We start from the raw sequence: 23,628 nt of genomic DNA, 5'->3' as shown, positions 1-23,628 counted from the left end.
TGGTGAATGTGATTCAAATTTAATGTAAATTGTTTCTCTTGCTTTTAGTTATATTTTAGTGCTGAGATAAAGTGTTGAATTGACAGCCATAGGCACAGAAAGGGCTGTGAAGGTGTAACAACCCTCCTCATGTGTCTCAACCATGATTTGGAGGGACCATACCTAAAATTGAAACAAATGATCAGTCTCCATGCCCGGTCAATCTGCAGAGATTGCTAGCAAGGGTGCCAGCTGTGATGGTGATTAGTGATGTGGACATCTGTCCTTTGGGAACTGGATTGAGATTGCCAGCTGTTGTTGTTATGGTTTGAATGTATGTCTAGAGGATGCAATGAGTGCATTTTATAAACAAAATATATATAGCCCAAAACCCAGTCATCAGATGCAAAAATTTCTGGTTCCACCCACCTGGGTTGGATTCTAACTAGAAATGAGCCCAAGCTGTGAATTTCAGATCCACATTCAAATTGGAACTTCCCTAAAGTGTGAGGTTCAGGTCCATTTCTAGTTCAAGCCAGTGACCTAGAAGCAAAAGTCTAAGTCTGACACACTTTAAAAGCTTCCCTCTTTAAGGCACCAACCTGTGCTTCAAGTTAGTATCTGAATGTTTTTCAAGTCCAGTTTAACTCGTAGCTGTAACTGACTACTGATGACAGATTTCAGAGTAGCAGCCGTGTTAGTCTGTATTCGCAAAAAGAAAAGGAATACTTGCGGCACCTTAGAGACTAACAAATTTATTTGAGCATAAGACTTTAGTCTCTAAAGTGCCACAAGTACTCCTTTTCTTTAAGTGACTACTGAAGGTATCTCATCTCTGAGAGTAAGCCACAAGTGTAAAATGGGGAAAGGTACAGAAATTACTGTCAGCTTTACTAGGCTTGGAAATGGGATGCCTTTGGCAGGAGGAATCCAGAGTATCACCGTGTACGCACAGATCACAGGAGTGTATTTAAATAGGGAGTCCTTTTTGTATTAATCCTGGACTTGACAGCAATACAAACATCAAGGAAGTAATTGCAAGCATCAGCGCAGTAAGGAACAGGAAAACATTGAACAAGTCTCCAAGCTTAGAGAATGAGAACTGGGACCCCTTACAGCTCGAAGAAAGCAATGTGTTAAGTCTCGAGTGATGCATCATTTTAAAGACTCACCTTGGCTTTGTTGTCCATAGTAACAGCTAGCTGCATCCTCTTCCCCATCCTGAATGTAAACATATGATCTGCTTCCTCCTCATCTTCCTCCTCACTGCCGACTCCAAACCCTGGGCTGGTGGGGCAGGTGCTTCCCCATTTCTCACTCACCACCCTTTTCTCCTGAAAAGCCAATTGGTCTGGTTAGAAAACAGGTCCTTTTGGGGTTACCAGTGTGTTTCCATTTTAGGAACAGCTCTGCCTCAACAGCTGGGAGAGGGCAGCTGTGGAAATGTTAGGACTTGCTCCATGAGATGCTTTTTGCTCCCATGACAATACCATAACATTCTTCCAAAGACTGAAACAACAGGCACTTTGATTAGAAGTGAAACCCACAAATCTAAGTGGGTCTGGAAAACCCGTTGCACTTACAAATCTGACATTTGAGACTAAAATGTCAAAGATTTAGGAAACAGATGTTGTCACTTTCTTGTTAACGCTTACGGCTAGATTGTGCAACCCTAACTCCTGGTGCTGATCACATATTGTTGACACCAGCAGACTGCTGGTGTGAGTAAGTGCTCACCATTATAAGGGTTGGACAGTCTAGTCCACAAAATGTTCACTTTCTGGTTAATAACATCTTTCATCTCCTGTATGAAAGGGAAAAAATGGTGCAACAGTGCAAGCCTACAGTAAAGCAAGGGCCAGTGGGTTGCTGGGAAGAGGGGAAGGCAGTCCACAAACGAACCTAATAAAGTAACTGTGTGAACAATCCAACATCAGAGAAAAGAGACAAGGGTATGTTTGGGCTATTTACTCCATGAGCTCTGCTGTCATTGCGTTCACTTTAACACAGGGCTGCATGCTTGTGATGTGTTGGGCCTAAAGTGCTGGGAGGGGTGACTCAGGCCATGAATTGCCTCCTCTCTAATCCTGCTGCTAGTGAATGGGAGGACTGTCTTTTGGTGATTTGTTTAATCCCCCTCTAGACCCAGAGATATAAAAAAAGACTGAGACAGCCCATGAGTTGCAGAGTTTGCATGGGAAACCCTATCAGAAACCATGCATGGGAATCCTTAAGGGCCACTTTATTTGCTTGTTCTTAAGGCTGACCCTTGTTTAAGGGAAGGAGGAAGAATGCCCTGACCTATGATATTTTCTTCTTGTGTGTTCTGCAGGTAAATCCACACCTTGACGCACATTTGGAACTCCTGATTTTCACCCTACAGCAGAGATAAAGCATGTTTATTTTGGATATATGTCCGTGACTATGTTTGCATTAATGTCTGGGAGTTCATATACATGTGAATGTGCATATGTACAGGTACACATATCTGCTTGCTTGTATTTGTGTACATGCTTGCATCTGTGGGAACAGGTTTATGTATGCAGGCTAATGTAGATCTGTGCATGAATCTATTCGGAACACTTAAGCCTTTTGGGGAGTGGTTAGGTTCTGATTCCTGATACTCTGAATGCCTGTTGTACATGCTGCCTACTCCAGAGATAGTAGCTCTGAGTTCATAAGGAAGGGATTCTTTAGTGAGAAGTTCACTTGTACTAAAAGGGAAGCAAGACTTACATTATGGGCCTTGGTGATAGTAATAGTCAGACCATCCTGCTTGGGTCTCCTGGAAGTGACAGCCATCCCCTCCTGCTCTGCTCGCTTTCTGTCCTCTTCTATTTCCTGAAACAGTCAAGTCCACATCCAACATCAGATCTTCCAAAGGCCTGTGACAAATCAAACCCACTCAGGCAGGGAGAGGAAAGGGCCATGAGCTTTGCATGTACAACAGCAGGGGGCCAGAGCCATCATAATGAACCACAGAAGCAAAGGCCAGGTGATTTCTGTGCTCACTGGGACCTCAGGCTAGGTACAGTCATGGCCCATTTTCCTATTTTGCATTCCTCCTGGGGAATACAGGGGCTAACACTACATTTTGAAAGAAAGTCAACTTGCTGTGTGTCTCTTGTCAATGCACTCTCAGCACAGCTTGTTCTCCAAGAAAGCTGTACCAGAGTGCTGTTCCTTGAGTGCACGTGCTCCCTGGTCATCTGTTATCAGCCCCAGGCCTTTAGACCTGGGAACTGTAGTCCCAGGGTATATGACAAGTAACAAGCATGTGATCTATAGGATACAAGGCTTCCTGCCTCTCCACATCATAGGTGCTGAAACTAAGAGTTCAGGGGATGCTACCGCATCCCCTGGCTTGAAGTGTTTTCCATTATATACATGGTTTACAGCAGGGGTCTCAAAGTCCCTGCCCGCAGGCCATCTGCGACCCAAGAACTTCCCGCAGGCCACCTGTGGCCGGTGGAGGAGAGACGGATGCAGACACGCTGCCGGCAATGTCTGCTGCAGGCACCGCCCCCCGCAGCTCCCACTGGCTGCGGGAGAGGGACAGAGATACCATCACTAGTTGACGGGCAGAGTCAGTCATGGAGGCAGTGTCACTTTTTTCCACAATGAATATATACAAGTCAAAATACTGAACACAACTATCTGATGCGCACCTTGCTGCAATCCTGAAGGTTTCAACTGCTCAGTCACTGAGGCCACACACCAACAAACTGACAGGACTGAAGTGTTGCCAGGTGTCTGGCGAACACTAAAATCTCTCTGGCAGGCGAAGAATTGTATAAAGTTGTAGGACAGTTTTATTATGTCTAAGAAATTCAAAATAAAAACTACAGTATAAACCTTTTCTTTTCTGAACACCCTCTTCAGTGACATTATTGGCCCGCTGGGAGGATTTGAGGACTGGCAATGGCCCTCAGGTAAATTGAGTTTGAGACCCCTGGTTTACAGTTTGGTTCAATGGCTCTCAGCACCCCCACTATAAAAATTGTTCCAGCACCCCTGCTCCCGATACATCTACACTGCAGCTGGGAGCATGCTTCCCAGCTCAGGTAGACAGATGAGCTAGCTCACTAAAAATAGCAGTGTAGCAGGGCGGTTTAGGCTAGCTGCCTGCCAGGGTATATACAGAGAGGGTCCAGGCAGTTTTGTACTCAGGCAGCTAGCCCAATCTGCCACCTGTGCTACCCCTGACTACACGGTTATTTTTAGTTCACTAGCTTGAGCACAGCTAGTGTGTGTCCGTTCACCCAAGCTGGGAAGCATGCTCCCAGCTCTAGTGTAGAGGTACCCGCAGGCAGGAACAGCAGAGAGGAAAGTTCCAGAGTTGGGCAATGACCTGGGAGGGGGCTTACCACAAGGACCAGGTGGATAGCCTGGGAGAGAGACCTGGGCCTGTGGAAGTATAGGGCTCTCCATAGCAGCCAGGCAGAGAGGCTTATGGATTAGAAAACTGAGAGGGGGCTGAGCTGCAGAGCACCCTGCACTAGAGAATGAGGCTACGAGCCGAGCAGAGAGCGGATTGCTTATGGAGCCTGGAGGAGGCTCTGAGACCTGGCTCCAGGGGAAGAGAGAGGGAACTGTTTATGTTTAATGGGTTGCACTATCTCCAAGGCCAAGGGGGCAGAAAGGACTATGCCCAGTTTGTGAACTCCTGCTGTGCAGGGGAGGAACTACTTTTACTAATGGCATTGTGTCTATGAACCAGGTCCCAAGGGTGGGAATGTTTCTTGAATCACATGGCGAATAGGAGGGGGCATTTTCTGTGAGCCTAGAGAGGAAACCTGAGGCCTGGGTTCCTATTCCACAAGCCAACTGATGGAGGTTAGGGAGTTGATTGACAAAGGGCTGTCAATTCCTTTCCCCGACCACGTGTGACATTTAAGCCCTCCTATAACCTTTTGTTATGCCCATTTTCCTTGCAGTCTGCAGGAAGGGGGAATCCGTGCAGGCTTTATATGGAAAGGAGGTAAAGTGTGGATGTCTGCTGAGGAAAGGCATGGCATTTAATCAGTCTTAATCATTCAAATCTGGATCCAAATTTCAAACATCCCAACATTTAATCTTGGGTTTTGGTTCAGCCAATTGCTGAACCAGAGGCTACTTGCCAAATTTGGGTCCAGGTTAAATTTGAAATACTCCCAAGCTCTAAGGTATTTGGACCTTGGTTGCTGACCATCTCTAGTGCTGGGAGAACATCTTTAGCCAAGAAGAGGAGGCTCCTGCCATGTGAGCAATACTCCTTTTTCAGACTTTCTCAGCACACAAGATATTTATCCAAGAAGAAAAATAAGACGTGGCTGGAAGTTCTTTCTCCTACCCTAGGTGACCAGGGCTGAAATAACCAACGGGCTAGTGAAGCCTATGTTTAGTATATGGCCTGGCATATGGCCCCAGCCAGTCCGCAGTAATCTTAGCAGATGCTGACTGCACCACAAACGGAGCTGATTTTTAAAGATCTATCCCAGTACAGGAACCAGCACACAGAGACTGCCCCATCCCAGTTGTGCTCTTTGACAAAGCCAACACCTCTTTCCTACCTTGCCTCCTGGCACTTCCACTTAATGTGTCAGTGCTCTGCATGAATACTTGGATCATTTAATGCAGGGCATGGTAATGGAGAGCAAGAATGCAAGGAGAGAGACAACAAAATATGGAGTTAGCCTGATGGCCCATCCAGCAGCAATGGAAAGGATAAGGGATCCCCTGTGATCAAGGGCAGGGGAGATTGCAAAAGATTTGTTTTGGAGGGTGGTGGAGGGTTCAAAAGAGTCTAGAACCTCCTAGATACACAAGAAAATGAGATTGGGGCAATAGGAAAGATAGGGGGCAAAAATGGAGAAGCCAAGATAGATGGGAGAAGGAGGGGGAATAGAAAGCCAGAGAGAAACCCCAAGTGGGGGTGAATGGAGAAAGCAAGTTATATGTAGGTGGACATGGTATAAGAAAGGGTAAAGCCAGAAAGGGGCAGAGAAGGATAGGAAAGAAATAAAAGGAGATGGCAAGAAAGATGTGAGGGTGAAGGGCAAGAGAGAGAGAGATGGGGGATTGAGGAAGAAAAGGTCTGCCTGGTAATGTAAACCCAACTCCAATAAACAGACGGAGCTTAAACTGCTGTACATTGGCAAAGCTCTTCTGCAGTCAATGGAGCTAGGTTCATTCATGGCAACTGAGGATCTGATCCAATGAGCTCATACATATTTCTAAATGTTGTCTTCCTAAACTCATGCCCTTGGATGGTCATGCATAATTCCTTCTGAAGTCAATTGCCATTAAGCAGCCACACCCAAGGGCAGAACCTGAACACTTTTCTATGTGATGGATCTTATCTAGCTAGGTTCCACATCCCTGCCAGGATTTATTAAAATGAGCAACATTCAGCAGACACATTGGTTAGTGTTAGTGGAGATGGCTCTGACATGGGGCTGAAGAAGATAAAATCCAGGCAGGCAGTGGGGCAGACTTACCTGGTACCTTCGTATGAGAGCTTCATTCTTTTTCCGCAAAGCCAGGATTTTCTTATCCAGTTCAACATCTTTCTGCTCTTTTTTCCTCAGCACGGCATCATCCACCGAGGCAGCCTGATGGTACAAGGACAGTTTCTCTGACTCCACGTACAGCCCACAATGCACATGCCCCTACACTCTGTTTGTATCAACGAGACGTAGGGGGCCACACTGGGCAGAAAAAAGGAGTGGTCCTGTACCAAGTTCTGCCCACAACCAAGCTCTGTCTACTTGAAACACCAAAACGAGAAGCTACTCAGAGTAGGCTGAATTCATCATAACAGAGTCGTCTCTCTCTTTTCTTATATACTTTGATCAGCAATGAAGTAGTTAACTATGTTGCAATTTAAATCATCATTGTTAGGTTTCAGCGCCAACACCCTATGCAGTAGTTCACAATTCTTTGAATTATTATGTCAGTCTTTCTCAGGCATGCTCCCCATCCTGTTTGCATTTTGATGGGTATCTTGGCAACCACAGGGCTTACAGATGTACATTTCAAAAATTCTGGAGTACCAGATAGCAACCTCTGGAACAAAGTGCTGACTTTCAGTGAGCCAGCAACAGCTAGTCCAATTTGACTGTTATGGGTACGCATCAGTATAACATATTGGCCCATTTTTCTAGACTCTGCTCTAGCCTGTGTCTGAGTGAAGCAGCCAGATGAAATTGCTTAGATTTCTGAAGTGCTACATCTGTGTTTGCTTTTTTAAAAGGTGTTTTTATAATGCTTATCAGTCACTGGAGTATCTGAATGCTTCAGAGATCACGGCGAATTCACTGTTCTGCTCTGTTCACACACACAACCAAGTAACAAGGGCTGGGGGCAAAGGGGAGGGAAGTGAATGCTGGATTTGTGGGTACAGCAAGTTGACTGTGTTGGGTTTGTGGGCACTGCAAGCTTGAGAGTCCAGTGCCACCACTTTACTGCCTTGGTATCAACCTGCTTTTTAAGGCTGGACTCTATTTGCTTTGATCATATTCTGTAGATCTGCCTTGTAAGTCGTCAGATATGTTATCTGCATTCTGTTATGTGTAACAGTAATAAATAACCGATAGAATAAGAAAAGATTTAAGGGACTTAGAAATGCATTTAATGAAACTATCACCAACCTCTCAATAAGAAGGGGTTAGCTTAGGGCAACATTTCACAGCTGCTGGTCTATAATAAAAGAAAGCCAGGTTGTAGCAAGACCAACACTCATCATTCCTTATGGCTTGAGCTGATGAAGGTTTCACATTTAACATATTCACTGCAGAGAAGGTGCAGAACTAAACTCCTACTTCCTGTGGTCACAACCTCTCCGTTCCCTACCCCGGGTCATAGAAAGGGTCCTAGGAACTGCAGACCACAATGTGGTTGGTTTTCCCAGCCCATAAGCTGCAAATCACTGCCTTGGCTCACTATCAGCCCGCAGTTTAGAGTGCCCTATAGAACGATAACAGTCATTCCCAGGCTGAGCACCACTCCTGCACTAACACTAGAGCATTTTGTGTTAGTTCTGACAATGCTGCCCCTCAGAATCACACTAGTTTAGATCAGTGTTGAAAGTGCTTGCTGTGAGCCATGTCTATGCACGTCCCCTTGAGGAGGGGGGGAGTCCTCCAAAAGCTCGAGGCATGGGGCATCAGCACAAAATCTCCCAGCAGAAAAAGTAAAATTTAAGGATCTGATCTAAAGCTGGGGTTTGCTTTATAGCTACAGGAATATAATTACACTAGTGGCACCTATCTGACTAATGGCCACAGAAACAGTCTAAGGCTTGGGTTTGAAATACCCAGGCCCTTTGGAAAAACAGATTCACCTCTCAACTGGGTAGACTCAGCCCTGTATCCTTCAGAAATAAATGAGTTCTCTATATTTTACTGTGCAGGAGTCTTTCAAAAAAGGCCTTCAAACCTCAGGTCCTGTCTGTTCTAAATAGACATTACCAGTCCCGTGACAGTTTTTGCAAGAGTCAGGGTTTATCTCAGTGTTCTTAGCCAAAAATGGCCTCTTCCTTCACCCATCAGTGTTGTGCAATAGAGCATGCACCAGTTAGCTGCTGCTCTCCGAAGCACACAAAATTTGAACATAAGGGCAGCTGGGCCCAATTCAGAATCTGCCACAATTACAGGGCCCTGCAGTAGCATCTTGTAGATGCTAGATTCTGCCCTGATGTACACTGTCCAAACTCCACTGATTTCAAGGTCTGGACAGAATTTTACACAACCAAAGGAGGTGCCATAGGGACCCGGCACCTGCAGGAACAGGTTACAAAGAGGGATAGAACCAGATGATGGTTGGAACGGTGTGGGAAAGGCGCTACGGGCCACACTGGGAATCAGGAAAGGAAAAGCAGTGGGAGGAGGCAGAGGGGATGAGAGTCCTGTAACATACTGAACTGATCTCAGACAGAAAAAAGATTTGGATTCAGATCTGGGACTAGATAAAGCTCAGGTTGGTTTTTAAATCTTTTGTGATATCCATGGCTGTGTGTGAGCAATTATTGAGAGCATATTGGCTGCTATGGGTCCTGCCTACACAGTCACTGACTGCCAGTTTCTAACTGACATTGATGTGTGAAGTGCTTTGAGAGACTGGTAGTATGCAAGGCCCTATATAAATATAAAACGACATTCTCCTCTAAGCGATCTCTTAGATTTCTATAGCACCTTGCGTCCCAAAGCATTTTTATAAACGGCTACATGAACAGTAAACAGGAATCTCTTTGCCGGGTCTTTAGCTACCCAGACAAAAGCTGGAGGCTGAGGGCAGCAGTAATGAAAAAATACAAATACAATGGGAGGGTCCAAGTCCTCTCTCCACAACTTGTGACATAACAGATGCAGTCTCCAACACCTTATAAAATTTTAGACAAAGATTTAGTCCCAAATAAGCAAACTAAAAAAGACAAAACCAGAGGCCCCTACAGCATTTACTGAAAATTCTAAAATAACTTGCAGTAGCCAATTCTAGGCTAGTAAAACACAAAGATATGTGCAGCAAAACCCTGGGGTCAAAAATCCTTCATGTCATTCTCATCACGCACATACACACAGACATTAACACTTTGTTGTTAAATGTCAGCACTGGTTGATTTCAAGTGAGGCCACGTTGTCTATACACTTATTGCAGGAACGTTAGACTCTCAAACCCACCTCCCTACCACCGTCAGGCCTGTCAAAGCCCCATACAGAAAGGCACCAGACACACAAATATGTGATTTTATATAATAATTTGTCACCCAACCTGCTGTTTAACAATGTAAGCATTTCACACTGATTGTGTCTCCCTTAGTTTTTGTCCTCTCTCTATTTGACTTTCTTTCCTTCTAGGTCTCGCTTCTCTTTTCTGTTTTTCCTAAGAACAGGCTCCCCCACACCCAATGTTTCTAAACTTTTCCTTTACCAGTTTTCCTTTCCCCTGCTTTTACCTTTCAATGTCGCTCATTCTCAACCTCATCTCCTCCCAGATCTCTCTCCTCATGCCTTTCAGCTTAGATTTCCTCTAGTCCCTGGCTCCCCTCTTCCGTTCACCCCAAACTCCGTCTGTCATCCATGTTCTATCTTCCTGCTCACAACCCACTAAAGCTAGAAACTTACTTTTTAAATGAAAGCTGCGATTCTCCTGCAGCCTCTTGATTCCTACAGATGCGAGTTTAAGAAGAACATCAAATATCACAAGACTCACGAAAAAATCATGATGGTGATACTGTCCATGATCTGCTGCCCACCCATCTTCTGCCCTCCCTTCTGCCCATAATGTATTTTGCGCTTTGCCTCAGGCCCATCAGTCTATCTTTCCCAAAGACAGTCCACCCTCTGCCAACCAGCAACCCCCAATCCACACGTTGGCCCCCCCACCTTATCAATGCATCTGCCGTCCCTAATCATTCAATTCACTTCTCGCCCCAGATCCCTCAATCAAATCTGGCTCCCCAAAACCACTGCCATTCTCCCCTCAGACTCTCTAATCAATTATTGGCCTCCAGACCATCCCTTGCCCCATTAGTCTATCCTCTGCACCTCAGCTCAGTCCATCCCAGGCAACAAGATCCTGCCAGCTGAGCCCACCATCCAGCACCCGCCACACAAGCCTATTGACTCTGCTGGCATCCCTCAGCCAAGTTCATCCCATTCCCCTTCCAATTTACCCACAGAGCTCGTTTCTCTCTGCCCCACAGGTGGGTTTTGGGCTCTGCCAGTGCCTCCTTCCTCCTGATAACTGGACTCTTAGCTGTACATTGGGAGAGGGCCAATGATGGGCTCTTCCCTGCGTAGGCCCTGGCAGAGTCAATGGAGAGCCTATTCTGCTCCCCTGTGTTTCATTTGAAAAAAATGAAGCAGAAAGCAGGTTAAGTTGAACAAGTGGAACATAATTAAACCCTGAGCAGTGCTCTGTCCATATGACTGCACTGCTTCCAGCCTAAGTCCTGGTGATCTCTGTTTCCACTGGTGACCCATCAATAACAGTCCCTTCAGGAACATGGACCCTCTGACTCTAGTTCCATTGATCATGATACATCTTCCCTGTTCTACAAACATTTTAATATAAAATTTAAAAGCAAATAATTGACATCCAGAACCCCACTCCGTATCTGTTCTGTTTCGGCTAGTGATGGCAAGCACTTAGTTAAGTTGGAGTCTTGTCCTTGCCACAGACTCAGCTGGTTACATAGTCTGAGATAGTTTGGTCTCCTCAACAGATAACCACACCAGGAGTGACCTATCTCTGTCTCTATCACCTGTCTCAAACTCTACCAAACTATCTTTCTGTGGAGTCTCCTTCTTCCCTGTGGTGTTGGCCTCCAGATGGTACCGTTTCTCCATTCTATGATGATCTCTGTATCTCTGTGGGCTCCTCTAGGTATTGTGTCTGCTGGCTCATAAGTGCCTCCTGTTCTTTTGGATCACTTGTCCTTCTTGCATAGTCACCATGTATGACCTGGCTGCCAATGCATCCCTCATGACATTTTTAGTCCACTCCTTCTGGTGTCTCCCTAACGTCTGGATCCTTACAGGAGTGTCTGTCTCCAAAGCTGGTAGGTCCTTGGCTAACCTACCACATGGCCTGCTTTCTCTGATTGTTGGCCAATCTCCTCTCAGCAGTGTCTCCAGCCTTCTGTCTGCAACAGGTCTCCTCTCCCTGGTAGCAGAGTCCTTCATCCCATCAGTGTCTGTTCTGGACTGTTTTGGCATCCCGTGATAGGGTATTCCTGTGTGCCAAAAATGCTAACAAGGGACGGATCTGAAGAAGCAGCTTTGTGTAACAGTCTCTTGGCTGTTTTCACAGCTGATTCCACCCTACCATTACTCTGTGTGTATGTTGGAAAGAATATGTGGTGGTCACACTCCCATTTGCATGCAAATTCCTTGAATTCTTCCAAGGCAAATTGAGGTTCATTGTTAGTGAATACATTGTCTGAAATGCCATATCTCACAAAGTTTATCAGTCACTAACTTGTTTCTTGCATCAGAAAGGGCACTGACCTCCCACAAATTTGAATAGTAGTCCGCTGTAATAAGTGCTGCTTTTCCTTGAGGGTAATTCCACTCCCATCTTTTCCCAGGTTGGGTGGGCAGCTCACATAGTAACGGCCTCTTTCTGCTAGTGATTATTATATGACCAGCAGGTGTCACACTCCTCTAGCAAGGAGCAGAACTGTGTGCTCATCTCCAGTCAGTAAATACACTCTCAAGCCCATGTAAGGGAGCTGTCAATGACCAAGTGTGAAGCATGTATATTTTTTGCATGACATCCTTACGTAACGAGGTGGGACAACAGGTCTCTGTCCTTGAAATATGATTCTATCCTACAAACTCAGATAATCTTTCATTTGAAAGTATGCTTCTGCTCCTATTGGTAGTTGGCTTTTGTCTTCTGGTCATCCTGCTTTCTCCTGACTGCAGGTTGTGACGTTGCACTCCATATGTTTTATGGAAATATGTTTATAAAAGTGTGAATATGATGTAACTGGAATATGCTCCGTGCAAAAGGTCTCTTGTAAGGTATCATTACAAAGCTTATGATCTACTCCATGTCTGGAGTTAGGAGAATAAGATATAAATGTGTATTACTGATGTAAACATCTTAAATGGAAGCCATTAAGTGTGCTTCAGAATTAATGAACTGTGAATGGGTTTGTTTACCTGCAAGCCTTCCTGTGTACGTGTCTTCCAGCTACTAGGTAATGAAGAAGGAGGTCTTACAGTGATATGTGATCATGTCACCTGAACTGGAATCCATCTTAAACCTGGTGCTTTTCCATTTAGAAGGAGGGGTGGGGATCCAGAGAGACAAAAGATTCCTGCCTTGTGCCAAAGCTAAAAAAGGGGGTGGAACAGAACAAAGGGGGGCCAGTCATGAGAAATCCCCTAGTTACCACCTGAGCTGGAACTAACAAGAACTGCACCGGGAAAAGGATTGGGCCCAGACTAGGAAGGTGTCTAGTCTGTGAAAGAAGCTTATTGGAACATCTCTGAGGGTGAGATTTACCTGTATTCAGTTTCTTAATGTATTGGGCTTAGACTTGCATGTTTTGTTTTATTTTGCTTGGTAACTTACATTGTTCTGTCTGTTATTACTTGAAACCACTTAAATCCTACTTTTTATTCTTAATAAAATCACTTTTGTTTATTAGTAAACCCAGAGTAAGTGATTAATACCCGGGGGAGAAAACAGCTGTGCATATCTCTCTATCAGTGTTATAGAGGGCAGACAATTTATGAGTTTACCCTGTATAAGATTTATACAGAATAAAACGGATTTATTTGGGTTTGGATCCCATTGGGAGCTGGGTGTCTAAGTGCTGGAGACAGGAGTACTTGCTAAGCTGTTTTCAGTTAAGTCTGCAGCTTTGGGTGAATGGTTCAGACCCTGGGTCTGTGTTGCCGCAGGCTAGCGTGTCTGGCTCAACAAGACAGGGTTTTGGAGTCCCAAGCTGACAAAGAAAACAGGCTTAGAGGTAGTTTCAGCACATCAGGTGACAGTCCCAAGGGGGTCTCTCTGACCGAACCCTCACACTCGTAGCTGGATGTTCTTTTATGTAGCCTCTTTATTTCCATCAGCGTCACTGTTAAAACTGGGAGATAGTGCAGCATGTTTATGGATTCAGTGTCCTGATCCCTTTCCCCCAACTTGTATCTACGCCTTGCTCAGGGTGTCGGCTAACACCGGTAATCATCTTGGACAATATCTGGTCTTTACCTGGTAGTTCTGGAGGTGCAGCAACATGTTTTACAATCTTTTCTGGAGTATTAAGAAGAGGCTTTGTTATAGAATTATAGAAGTGTAAGGCTGGAAGAGACCTCAAGAGTTGAGACCTCAGTCCCCTGTTCTGAGTCAGGACCAAAGATACACCCAGATCATCCCTGACAGGTGTTTGTCTCTAGGGGTTTGTGGTCTGATTGCACTATTACTGGGTGGTAATTACTGGGACAGAAAATTTATCATTCCCATGAAGCACTGTCCACATCCACTGGAGCTGGCATGTCTCTGACTGCCTTGGTCTTGTTGGGATCTGCTTTCAGTCCCATTGCTGTAAGCAAATGTCCGAGGTATGTCATCTCACGCTGTTTGAGTCACATGTTTTTGGGGTTAAGTTGTATGTTCTTGTCCCTATATTGCTGTAGAAAAGCTTGTAGTTTTCTGTCAGGATCTTGTCCAGCTTCTGTATCATTGCTCACTTCACCACAATGAGGATATCATCTGCAATCATTTTAACCACAGGCAGTCCTTCCAGTCCAGGAGGAGTCTTCACTGGAACATGCCCGGGGCTGGGTTTTCACCCATCATAATGTGCAACCATCTGTAGAAACCAAATGGTGTTGCGAAGGCTGTCAGCATACTGGACACTCTGGCCAAGGGTATGTGCCAAAACCTGTTCCTCACATCACAGACCCTGATTCTGTGACAAAGATTCTGGCTTTGGAAAGTTCTGACAAGATGTCATCAACTGTGGGCAGTGGCTTCTTTTCAATGCCTTGTTGAGTGGCTTTGGATCTGTGGAGATGTTTGATTTACCTGGTGGCTTTTTTGCCACACCATACTGCTCACCCAGGCTATACTGGCTTCTGATACCCCTGTTCTGCAGACTTTTGAACTCCTTGCACACTGGATTACATAGTGTCACTGGAACTTTCCTCTGTTGTAAGCACACAGGTTCCACTGTGGGGTCTGCTTCCAGTCACAGCTTTCCTTCCAGGCATCTGTTGCCTTTGAAAACATTCCCATATGCTTTTGAAACTGTCTCCATGGTCCATGGGACTCCTCCGTTTACTTCTTGCACTGCAGCTATTAAATTCTGCTGCTGTGTCCATGGCTCTATTCCCCAAGAGAAGTTTGTGGCACTTACCATCCATCACCACAAACTTCAGTTGGTACCGTCTATTACTTTTCAGGTTAGTTACTGTGAGGTCACTATGACACTTTGGCAACTCACCCAGACCAGTAACGGGTTGTATAACTGCCTGCCTTGTAATCTTGGGAGCCTTTAGGCTATGCAGCTTTGGTTCAGAGCCCTGACACCAGCAGCCTACCCACAGCACAAAGGTCTCTCCCTCAGCTTCCACCAGCCCAGTTATTCCTTGCAGGGGGATCCCAAGAACACTTCCAATCCCGAGTCTGCCCATAACCATCTCCCCTGCAGTTTCCAGTTCCTCTTATTGGACACTCATGGAGGTAATACCAAGTTCACTGGCTTCAGAGAGCCAGTACTCACAACAGCTTGTTAGCTCAGCTGGGGTGATACATTCCACCTTACTACACAAGACTGAGATAGTTTGCAATAAACCTATAAGTTTATTAACAGATTTAAGTGCTTTCAAGCAAGAATGGAAGAGATATGAAAGAGTTACAAACAAACAAAACAGAAATAACCCACTTTCTAGTGTCTACAACTTAATTCCAGCAAGATACAGCTTTGCCTCACCTAGTTTCCTACTCACACCGAGTTCTCCAGCCTGTTTTAGTGGGAGGACCCATCTTTCGTAGATACAAAGTGCTGGCTTCTTTGTTCTCTCAGGCAATGGATCCCCAAATTTTTCCAGCATTTTCCATACATCCCCAAAATTTATTTTTGCCATCAAAATCAGAAAGCTCAGCTTTCTGTGTTCAGCATGGAGCCCACGCCATGTTAATTTTGCAGTCTTCTGTGATTTACAAGGTAAATTATTTTCCCGCAATATGCAAATGAATAGCACACTGTCCCTGCCTCTGGTTATACCTGGCTTGATTTGGAACTGAACCAAAGAGGTGTTTGGCTTCCTCCTTTGTCTGGAAAAAACCCTGTTTTTTCTCCTTTGTCTGTTTACAGACTCCAAAACACAATATCAGAGAGAATCCACAATTTCACATACAGTGTTGTTACATATATTTCACAGCGATATTAACAACCAGCATGTTGTTAGTTTTCAAATAATATATTACATGACACTTCTTATGTGGATATCATGACAACAATGTGTGAAGTGTATTGAGCTAGTTAGAGCAGCTGAGTTTTGTTGTTACATACCAGGAAGCTTCTTGCCATCTGGCAGTGTGGTTCTCTTAGGGTCACAGTCACATTTTCCTACAGGCTTCATTATGATCTCATTATACATTATTAGATTCTGCTTGCTCTTTTTAATGTGTGTGTTCGGGTCCAATTCACCCCAAGGAATCACATTGCAGGAGGCCCCCTATCCAGCTGAACTCACACAGGGCACTTCCTTGTTAACATTGTTGCTTGCACTGAGGTTGGTGGTGTCCCTTGTTGATTTCCTTCCCAAAAGTCTGAACCTGATATGTTCTCGGACTCAAGGACAGAGTCAAGAGGTCAACACTGTCTGAGGCGCCATCCCCCTCATGGGCAGCGGGTGAACCACGGGCTTGGGGAGGCTCACCCCTGGCCATCCTGCCCCTTTTGCCCAGGGCCCCACCCCACTCTCCCCCTTTCTCCCGCTGGAGCCCAGAAGGCGGGCGGGCAGGCGGGCGGGCAGGCAGCGTGGTCTCCAGCCCGAGCCCCAGAGTGGTGGGCGCGCAGGCAGCTGAGCATGGCCCACACTCCCACCCAGGATCGCCGGTGGGCAGGCAGCATGAGCACTGGCTCCAGCCGCCCAGAGTCCCTAGCTGCAGGCCGGCCCCTACTAGCCCCAGCCAGGGGCAAGGGCACCGGAGCCCTCCCAAAAGTGTGGGGGGGGCCTCCGCCCAAGATGGAGATGAAGGCAGCCGCCTGCCCGTGTCCCAGGCCCCCCACCCAGGGCAGGTGGAGGGACCCAGTCTCCCCACAGCTGCCCGCGCAGCTCTCTGCAACCCAGCTCTGTCCAGGAGTGGGCCTCGGAGCCACAGCCCAGATACGTTAAGAGCCATGGACCCTCCACCTGCCTGTGGTGCGGGGTCCTGAGCAGCCCCTGGCCCGTGTCCCTGCCCCCTGGGCTCCCCACCTGCCTGGGGCAATGCCTGCATGGCTCTTACCATGGCCGGGCTGCAGCTCCAAGGCCCTCCCCCACAGGCAGTTGTGGGGAGCCGGCATGGAGTCACGGACCCTCCTCCTGCCCTGGGTGGCTGGGGAGCCCAGGGAGTGGGGACATGGGCCAGGGGCTGCTCTCAGCCCCCCCCCTCCAGGCAGGTGGAGGTTCTGCCGCAGCTCCCCACAGCTGCCCAGGCTCCTGTGAAAGGAGGGGGAAAGGAGGGGGAAGAGGTCTGCCCTGGTGAAAAGTGGATGGGCCAGACCTGTCCACTTTCAAAAAGTGGGAGGGCTATGGCCCCCTGGCCCCCCTGGTTCCAGCACCACTGGTCCTGGGGCCCTGGGCCCCGGCCAAGAGCCTCAGCAGACCACGGCAGGAAGCAGGAGGGGACCTGTGGGGGGGAGTATGGGTGGGGCCACATAGGCAGTTTGGGTAGGCTGAACCTTCCCCTGCCTTCGATACCTTCCACCCATGATCCCTCTCTTGGACAAGTCTGACTGAATCTTTCTGGGATCTTCCTCTGCTTGTGCGCACATGGCTAAAATGGTTCAACTTGCCACATTCCTTGCAGTGATGTCATTGTGCGGGGCACATGTCCCTTACCTTCTCCTGCTGTCTCACACAGTAAATTCATCTCACTATGGGTACGGACCACTGGCCACCTGATCTCCTTTGCTGTTGTCTCCCTGCATGTGCTTCTGGGGATGTTTGTGTCTCCTAGGGCTTTCATCCTTTCTCTTGACGTTTCCGCTGCAGCCCATGTCTAAGCATTTGTCTAATGTGAGATTGCCTTCCTGAAGCAGCCACTCCCACAGGCGGTGATCCCAAGTGCCACAGACTATCCTGTTTTGAATTAGGGAGACTGTCAAGTCCCCAGAATTGCATGTAGCAGCCAGTGTGTGTAAGGCAGTAATATAAGGGGTCTTTCCCCTTCCCTTTGGACTGGTCTTTAGCGAGAAGCTTGTGTCAGGCCACAGTTTCATTCTGCTTTGGGGAGCAATACACCCCCGGGGCTCCTAGAACGGTACTACTATGAGGCTTGAGGCAGGGGTGAATTTCAGAGTGCTGCAGACTTCTCTGCCTTGTTCCCCAGTGAGGTCAAATAACAGTTTTACTTTCCTGCTGTGTCATCCTGCATGGCCAGGCCTGTGAACAGCTCGAACTCCTCCTTCCACCAGGTCCATCATTGGGCTAGGTTTGTGTCACAGGCCCTGGTATCAACAAGGAGAAGGTGCTGGAGGAGGAGGAGGAGGGACATGCAACAGGGGGGTCAAGCTATGCTTCAAGCCAGAAGCTGTTTGAGACTCCACTGCAGGCAGTCCTGGCAGTCGAGCACGGGCGAGCCCGATGCAGGGGAAGTACCCTTGGATAAGTGTGTAAATTTATTTCCAGTTACAATGATGTACTGATGGCACCCCCAAATTAACAGGACACATCTAGTGACTTTTCATTAATTTACTCATACTAGAAGAGGTATAAGTACAACAGAGGGAGGGGTGTTATCTGCTTGTCATTCCCCTGTAGAGTTGCGGGGGAGACGGGACGGGATGCAGAGCAGTTTGTTTATGTACACAGGGACATCCCTTGAATTCTCCTGTCTGAACTCAATGAAGCTTCCATGGAGGTACTCTGCAATCCTCTGCTGAAGGTTTCTAGGAAGGGCAGCCTTATTTCTCCCTCTGCGGTAGGATGCTTTCCCGCGCCACTCAGTGATAACTTCAGTAGGCACCATTGCAGCACACAGGCTAGCAGCATATGGGCCTGGATGACTTCAGAATGCCAGCTACAGCTGCGTTGTCTGTGCTTTTGTTAAACTCAGGAGTGAGATCTCAGCTAAAATCCGCATCACCTTTGGAAAACAGTGCAGCATTCAGTGCCATTGCCCTATCATATTTCATGCAACCGAGTAATTCCATCCTCAATTCTCTCACCCCTGGTGAACCATACTTATGGCTGGTGCATAAGCAGAAGTTTCAATAAGTATGTTGTGTTTAAAACTTTAGGGGAGCAAAGGAAGGGACTTCTGAATCTTAACTTTCACTTTCCATTGTGACTATACTGACAATCACTCTCTGTATTTTATCTGTAGGCTACTGCTGATGTGGCCTTGAGGTTCCCCCTCTACATGAAAATCTTGAGCCAGATAAGGAGAAAGAAGAGGACTCAGACTGACATGTTCAGTAAGTTCCTGCAAGCCAGTGCTGCATCAGACTGAACAGAGGGCCTGAGGGGTGAGCATTGCACACTGTGTGGAGAAGGAAAGAGTGGAAAGGAGAAAAGCCGAGAAGTCGGAGTTGGAGATGGGTCTTCTCTGGTAGCAAACACAGATGCTGCAGACTCATGGAAAACTCCACTGCAGCACCTCCCTACATCCCTCTCAACATTCCACATGGCATTGAGGGCCACATCCGTACCCCACCATTTCACTCCGGGGGAAATTGACAACCACAACTTCTCATACACTGGCCAGTGAGAGCCACGGTTGATGTATATGTAGCTAAAATGGACATGAATGTTCCTTCCCCTTCTTTAAATTCTGTTCCATAAATTTGTTAAGGTTTTAATGTATTTGCTTTTAACTTGCACAAAATTATTTGAAATGTTTTTGTTACTCAATAAAATTAAAATAATTAATCTTTATTGGTTCCTAACATATTCTGCTGTATGGCTGGTGGTAGTGAAAGCACCCATTCACCTGGGATTGTAAACTTTGACACAACTCACAGGATCTGTGACAAACAGTGTAATAGTTATAAATGTACAGCAAGGTTCATACAATTCCTAACAGGCCCCCAAACTGCAGGGCCAGGTAGAGCACAGTACACCATAACCCATTACTGCGGTTCGCCGTTAAAACGCTCTTTCAAAGCCTCCCTGAGCCATATAGCTCCATATTGAGCTCTTCTGATAGCCCTTGTATCTGGTTATTCAAGCTCAGCAGACAGCTGCTCCACCTCCACTCTAGTGGCAACTTTTCCCCCTCACAGGTATTATGCAGGACACATCAGGCAGCTATAACCATTGGGATAGTTTTCTCACTGAGACCAAATCCTGTGAGTAAACAGCACCAGCATCCCTTCAGTCTACCATAAGCGCATTCAACTGTCATTCCGCATTTGCTGAGCTGGTAGCTGAATCTTTCCTTGGTGCTGTCGAGGTGACTGGTGTACAGCTTCATGAGCCAGGGGAGTAAGGGGTAGGCTGGGTTCTCCAAGATCACTATTGGCATTTCAACATTGCCAATGATAGTTTGCCAGTTGGGCAAGAAATTCCCTGCTTGTAGCTTTCTGAAGAGTCCTGTGTTCTTAAAGATGGGAGAATCATGCACCTTCTCTGACCAGCCCACATTGATGTCGGTGAAATGTCCCTCGTGATCCACCAATGCTTGCATAACCATAGAAAAGCAGCCCTTTCTGTTTGATGTACTCTGTGGCAAGGTGGTCTGGTGCCATAATAAGGACGTGCTCCATGTCTGTTGCTCCACCACAGTTCAGGAACCCCATAGCTGCAGATCTATCCACTATGTCCTGCACATTGCCAAGAGTCACAATCCTGCATAGCAGGAGATGATTAATGGCCCTACACACTTACATGACAATGGCCCCCACAGTGGATTTTCCAACTCCAAAATAATTTTTCCCACTGATTTGTAGCAATCCAGTGTTGCATGTTTCCACAGTGTGATCGCTACTCATTTCTCCACTGCCAGTGCAGCTTCCATTTCTATGTCCCTGAGCTGGAGTCCTGGGGCGAACTCAGCACACAGATCCAGGAATGGGGTCTTGAGCATCCTAAAGTTCTGCAGCCATTGCTTGTCATCCCACGCCTGCATTACGATGCAGTCCCATCAGTCAGTGCTCATTTCTCAGGCCCAGAAGCACTGCTCCACCATCTGCAGCTGCTCCGTGAATGCCAACAACAACGTTGAATTGGTTCTCGCGATGTCCCACAGCGACCTGACCTACAGGAAATCATTGAATTCCCTGCAGCTCTTCTGGCTCTGCAAATACCGGAGGGGCGTGTGTCCTGTGCCTGCAGTGCTCATGAGAGTAGTGCAGAGCTGTGTGGGCTCCTGTCAGAGATGGCAGACAGCAACAAGTCCCACATGAGTTTGTGGAACTTTCAAAATAGGTGCAAAAATTCTGGGACAGCGATGGCATTATAGGGGGAAGAAAACTGCATGATGGGAATTTGACCCCGCAGTCCCAGTCACCCTGCCCGACTCATTTCTGCCCCATCATGCATTGCCAGAACTTCCCAACAGACAGTGCACTGGACTTTGGTGAGTTGCACACTGGGATACCGACCCATGGTGACTGAAACAAACATTCCTGCATCCGATGAAGTGAGCTGTAGCTCACGAAAGCTTATGCTCAAATAAATTGGTTAGTCTCTAAGGTGCCACAAGTCCTCCTGTTCTTTTTGCGAATACAGACTAACACGGATGCTACTCTAACTCCTGGGGAGTACGTGCAGCGCTGATACAAGGAACCAATTATGCATGCACACAAGCAATACACAAACTGCAGCAGCTTTATGCCAACATAAGTTGAGTCAAAAAAAGTTTGTAGTGCAGACATGCCCTTAGACTTAGGGTTGTGAATTTCCTCTTTTTACCTTGCTAGCCATGGACCAATGGGATACATCATCAGTAAACAAAGCAATCAGCTTGCAGGCAGTGGGGAAGACTTCATCTGCACTGTAAAATTGCAGCAGGAAACATCACATGGGAACTCACCATGAGGGGACACTTTGATGAAGATGGCAGGACACTGAATCCCCCAGGAGACCTTCCTGGCTCTTGATACCAGGACAATGAACTTTGGGGGAATATATAGACCTGGAAAAGGACTTTGGGTTATCCTTCACCTGAGGAGACAAAAAAGCTGAGTGCCGTGGGCTCTGTGTTGGATTTCAGCCAAAGACTGGCCACCATGCTGGAAAAGACTCTAGTTTGTAAGGGCGGCAAGTATCATAGGCCTGGGGAGGCTAAGCCTCCCCAAACATCCTAGCATGCCCCCATTCATGCTTTGCCCCCTGGTCCCCTCCGGCTTCCCACTCTTCCCCCCGCCTGGGGCTAGGGCAGCCTGTGGCTGGGACTTGGGGCAGCTGGAGCCGATGCTTGCGCCACCCGGCACTCCAGGTCTGGGGGTGCTGGGGCTGTGCAGCCTGCCCGGCGCTCTGGGGCTGGGGGCGCTAGGGCCGTGCTGCCTACCTGGCACACTGGGACTTGGGACACTGGGGCCTTGCCGCCTGGCACTGGGGCTGCAGGTACCGGGTCCGCGCTGCCTTACGCCCGGCACTCTGGGGCTGAGGGCACTGGGCCAGGGGTGAGGGGGCTGGGGTTGGGCCTCCCACCTGGGGCTTCAGGACTGGGAGTGCTGAGGTTGGGGCCACACCACCCACCCAGTGATCTAGTGTTGGGGGTGCTCGGGCAGCCTGGGGCTGGAGTGGAAAGGCCAGCAGCCGCGTTGGGGGGGCTCTGGGATCTGGTAGGCAAGGGGAAGGGCCTCTGGCAGAAGGGGCGAAGCCAGGGGCTAGCCTTCCCCAAGGGGCGATTCACGCGCTGCTCATTCTAGTTTGTTAAGTTAGACTGTAATCTTAGAAGCATATTTTAACTCGTTTGTTTGTAACCATTTCTGTCCTGATTCTGTGTACCTGATGTCACTTAAGCCTATGTCCTTTCGTTAATAAATTTGTTTCACGTTTACTATAAACCAACTCAGTGCTGTGCATTAAAGTGGAGGGAGTGTAAACCCCAGTGAAGCTAATAGCCTGCTGTGTATTTTCTCTTTCCGGGAGCAGCAAACTTGATCATTTCTGTGAGGGTGCAGTGAGAGGGACTGGACACTCCAGGGAGTTTTGGGGAGCCTGAGGACTGGAGGGGCAGAGTAACCAGGCTGGTGGGAGTCAGGGTCAGGCCATTGTGCTGGGAGGAGGCTGCTGGTGTCAGGACTCTGAGCCAAAGCAGCACAGCACAGAAGCACTCAGGGCTATAGGGCAGATGGTGAGACAATCCCTTACTGGTCTGGGTGAGCCCCTAAAGCATCACAAAAGTGAAGAAGAACATCAGGCCCATTTGAAAGTGCAGGGAGAACCGTAGGTAAGCAGAGAGAAATAAATCATTATATAGGCTAGCCCTGCAAGTGAGTACCCACGGCTCCAGATGGGCTTGTATAGCCTGCACTGTAGCAGCTTTGCTGCTCCAGGACCCATGCTAGGTAAATTAAAGCTAGCTCGGGTATGTCTGCATGAGCTGTAGCCACACCTCATGAGTGCAGTGAAGACATCCCCTGTGATTAAAAGAATTGGGAAACCAACTTTTCTTTTTCTCTACTATTAAGTGCCTAACTGCTGAAAAGTCATAGGTGGTCCTATGTGACATGAACAAATACGGGATCATACAGTTTAAAGTAAGGATCAAACTACTGCGTACAATACTGGCCTGATCCTGCCACCCCTCCTCATTTGAGTAATCCAAATAGGACTAGGGATAGGATACAGAGGGACTTAGACAAATTAGAGGATTGGGCCAAAAAACATCTGATGAGGTTCAACAAGGACAAGTGCAGAGTCCTGCACTTAGGACGGAAGAATCCCATGCACCGCTACAGACTAGGGACCAAATGGCTAGGCAGCAGGTCTGCAGAAAAGGAGCTAGGGGTTACAGTGGACGAGAAGCTGGATATGAGTCAACAGTGTG

The 23,628-nt window shown here is 47.4% G+C and overlaps 1 protein-coding gene and 1 long non-coding RNA gene across 9 annotated transcripts in view; one reads left to right on the top strand and one right to left on the bottom strand.

Annotated features, from left to right (window-relative positions):
- LOC125637794 (uncharacterized) overlaps positions 1–21,816 on the top strand; it is a 41,558-nt gene extending 19,742 nt beyond the window's left edge. The window contains exons 3-4 of the long non-coding RNA XR_007357080.2: positions 2,312–2,457; positions 19,015–21,816. This is a non-coding gene — a long non-coding RNA (uncharacterized LOC125637794). The remainder of the gene's footprint in view (positions 1–2,311; positions 2,458–19,014) is intronic.
- CCDC9B (coiled-coil domain containing 9B) overlaps positions 1–23,628 on the bottom strand; it is a 147,806-nt gene that overhangs the window by 85,573 nt on the left and 38,605 nt on the right. For all 8 annotated transcript variants that reach the window (XM_075129706.1, XM_048852804.2, XM_075129705.1 and 5 more), the window contains 3 exons: positions 6,459–6,572; positions 2,716–2,820; positions 1,152–1,313 (listed from right to left, as the gene is read on the bottom strand). In XM_075129706.1, coding sequence (XP_074985807.1) covers positions 1,152–1,313; positions 2,716–2,820; positions 6,459–6,572 — 381 coding nt within the window. The remainder of the gene's footprint in view (positions 1–1,151; positions 1,314–2,715; positions 2,821–6,458; positions 6,573–23,628) is intronic.

Source organism: Caretta caretta, chromosome 6 (assembly GCF_965140235.1).
Source record: "Caretta caretta isolate rCarCar2 chromosome 6, rCarCar1.hap1, whole genome shotgun sequence".
NCBI classification, from domain to species: Eukaryota; Metazoa; Chordata; order Testudines; family Cheloniidae; genus Caretta; species Caretta caretta.
Note: the sequence above shows the minus strand (reverse complement) of the source record. Positions and strands in the feature narration are given on the sequence as shown.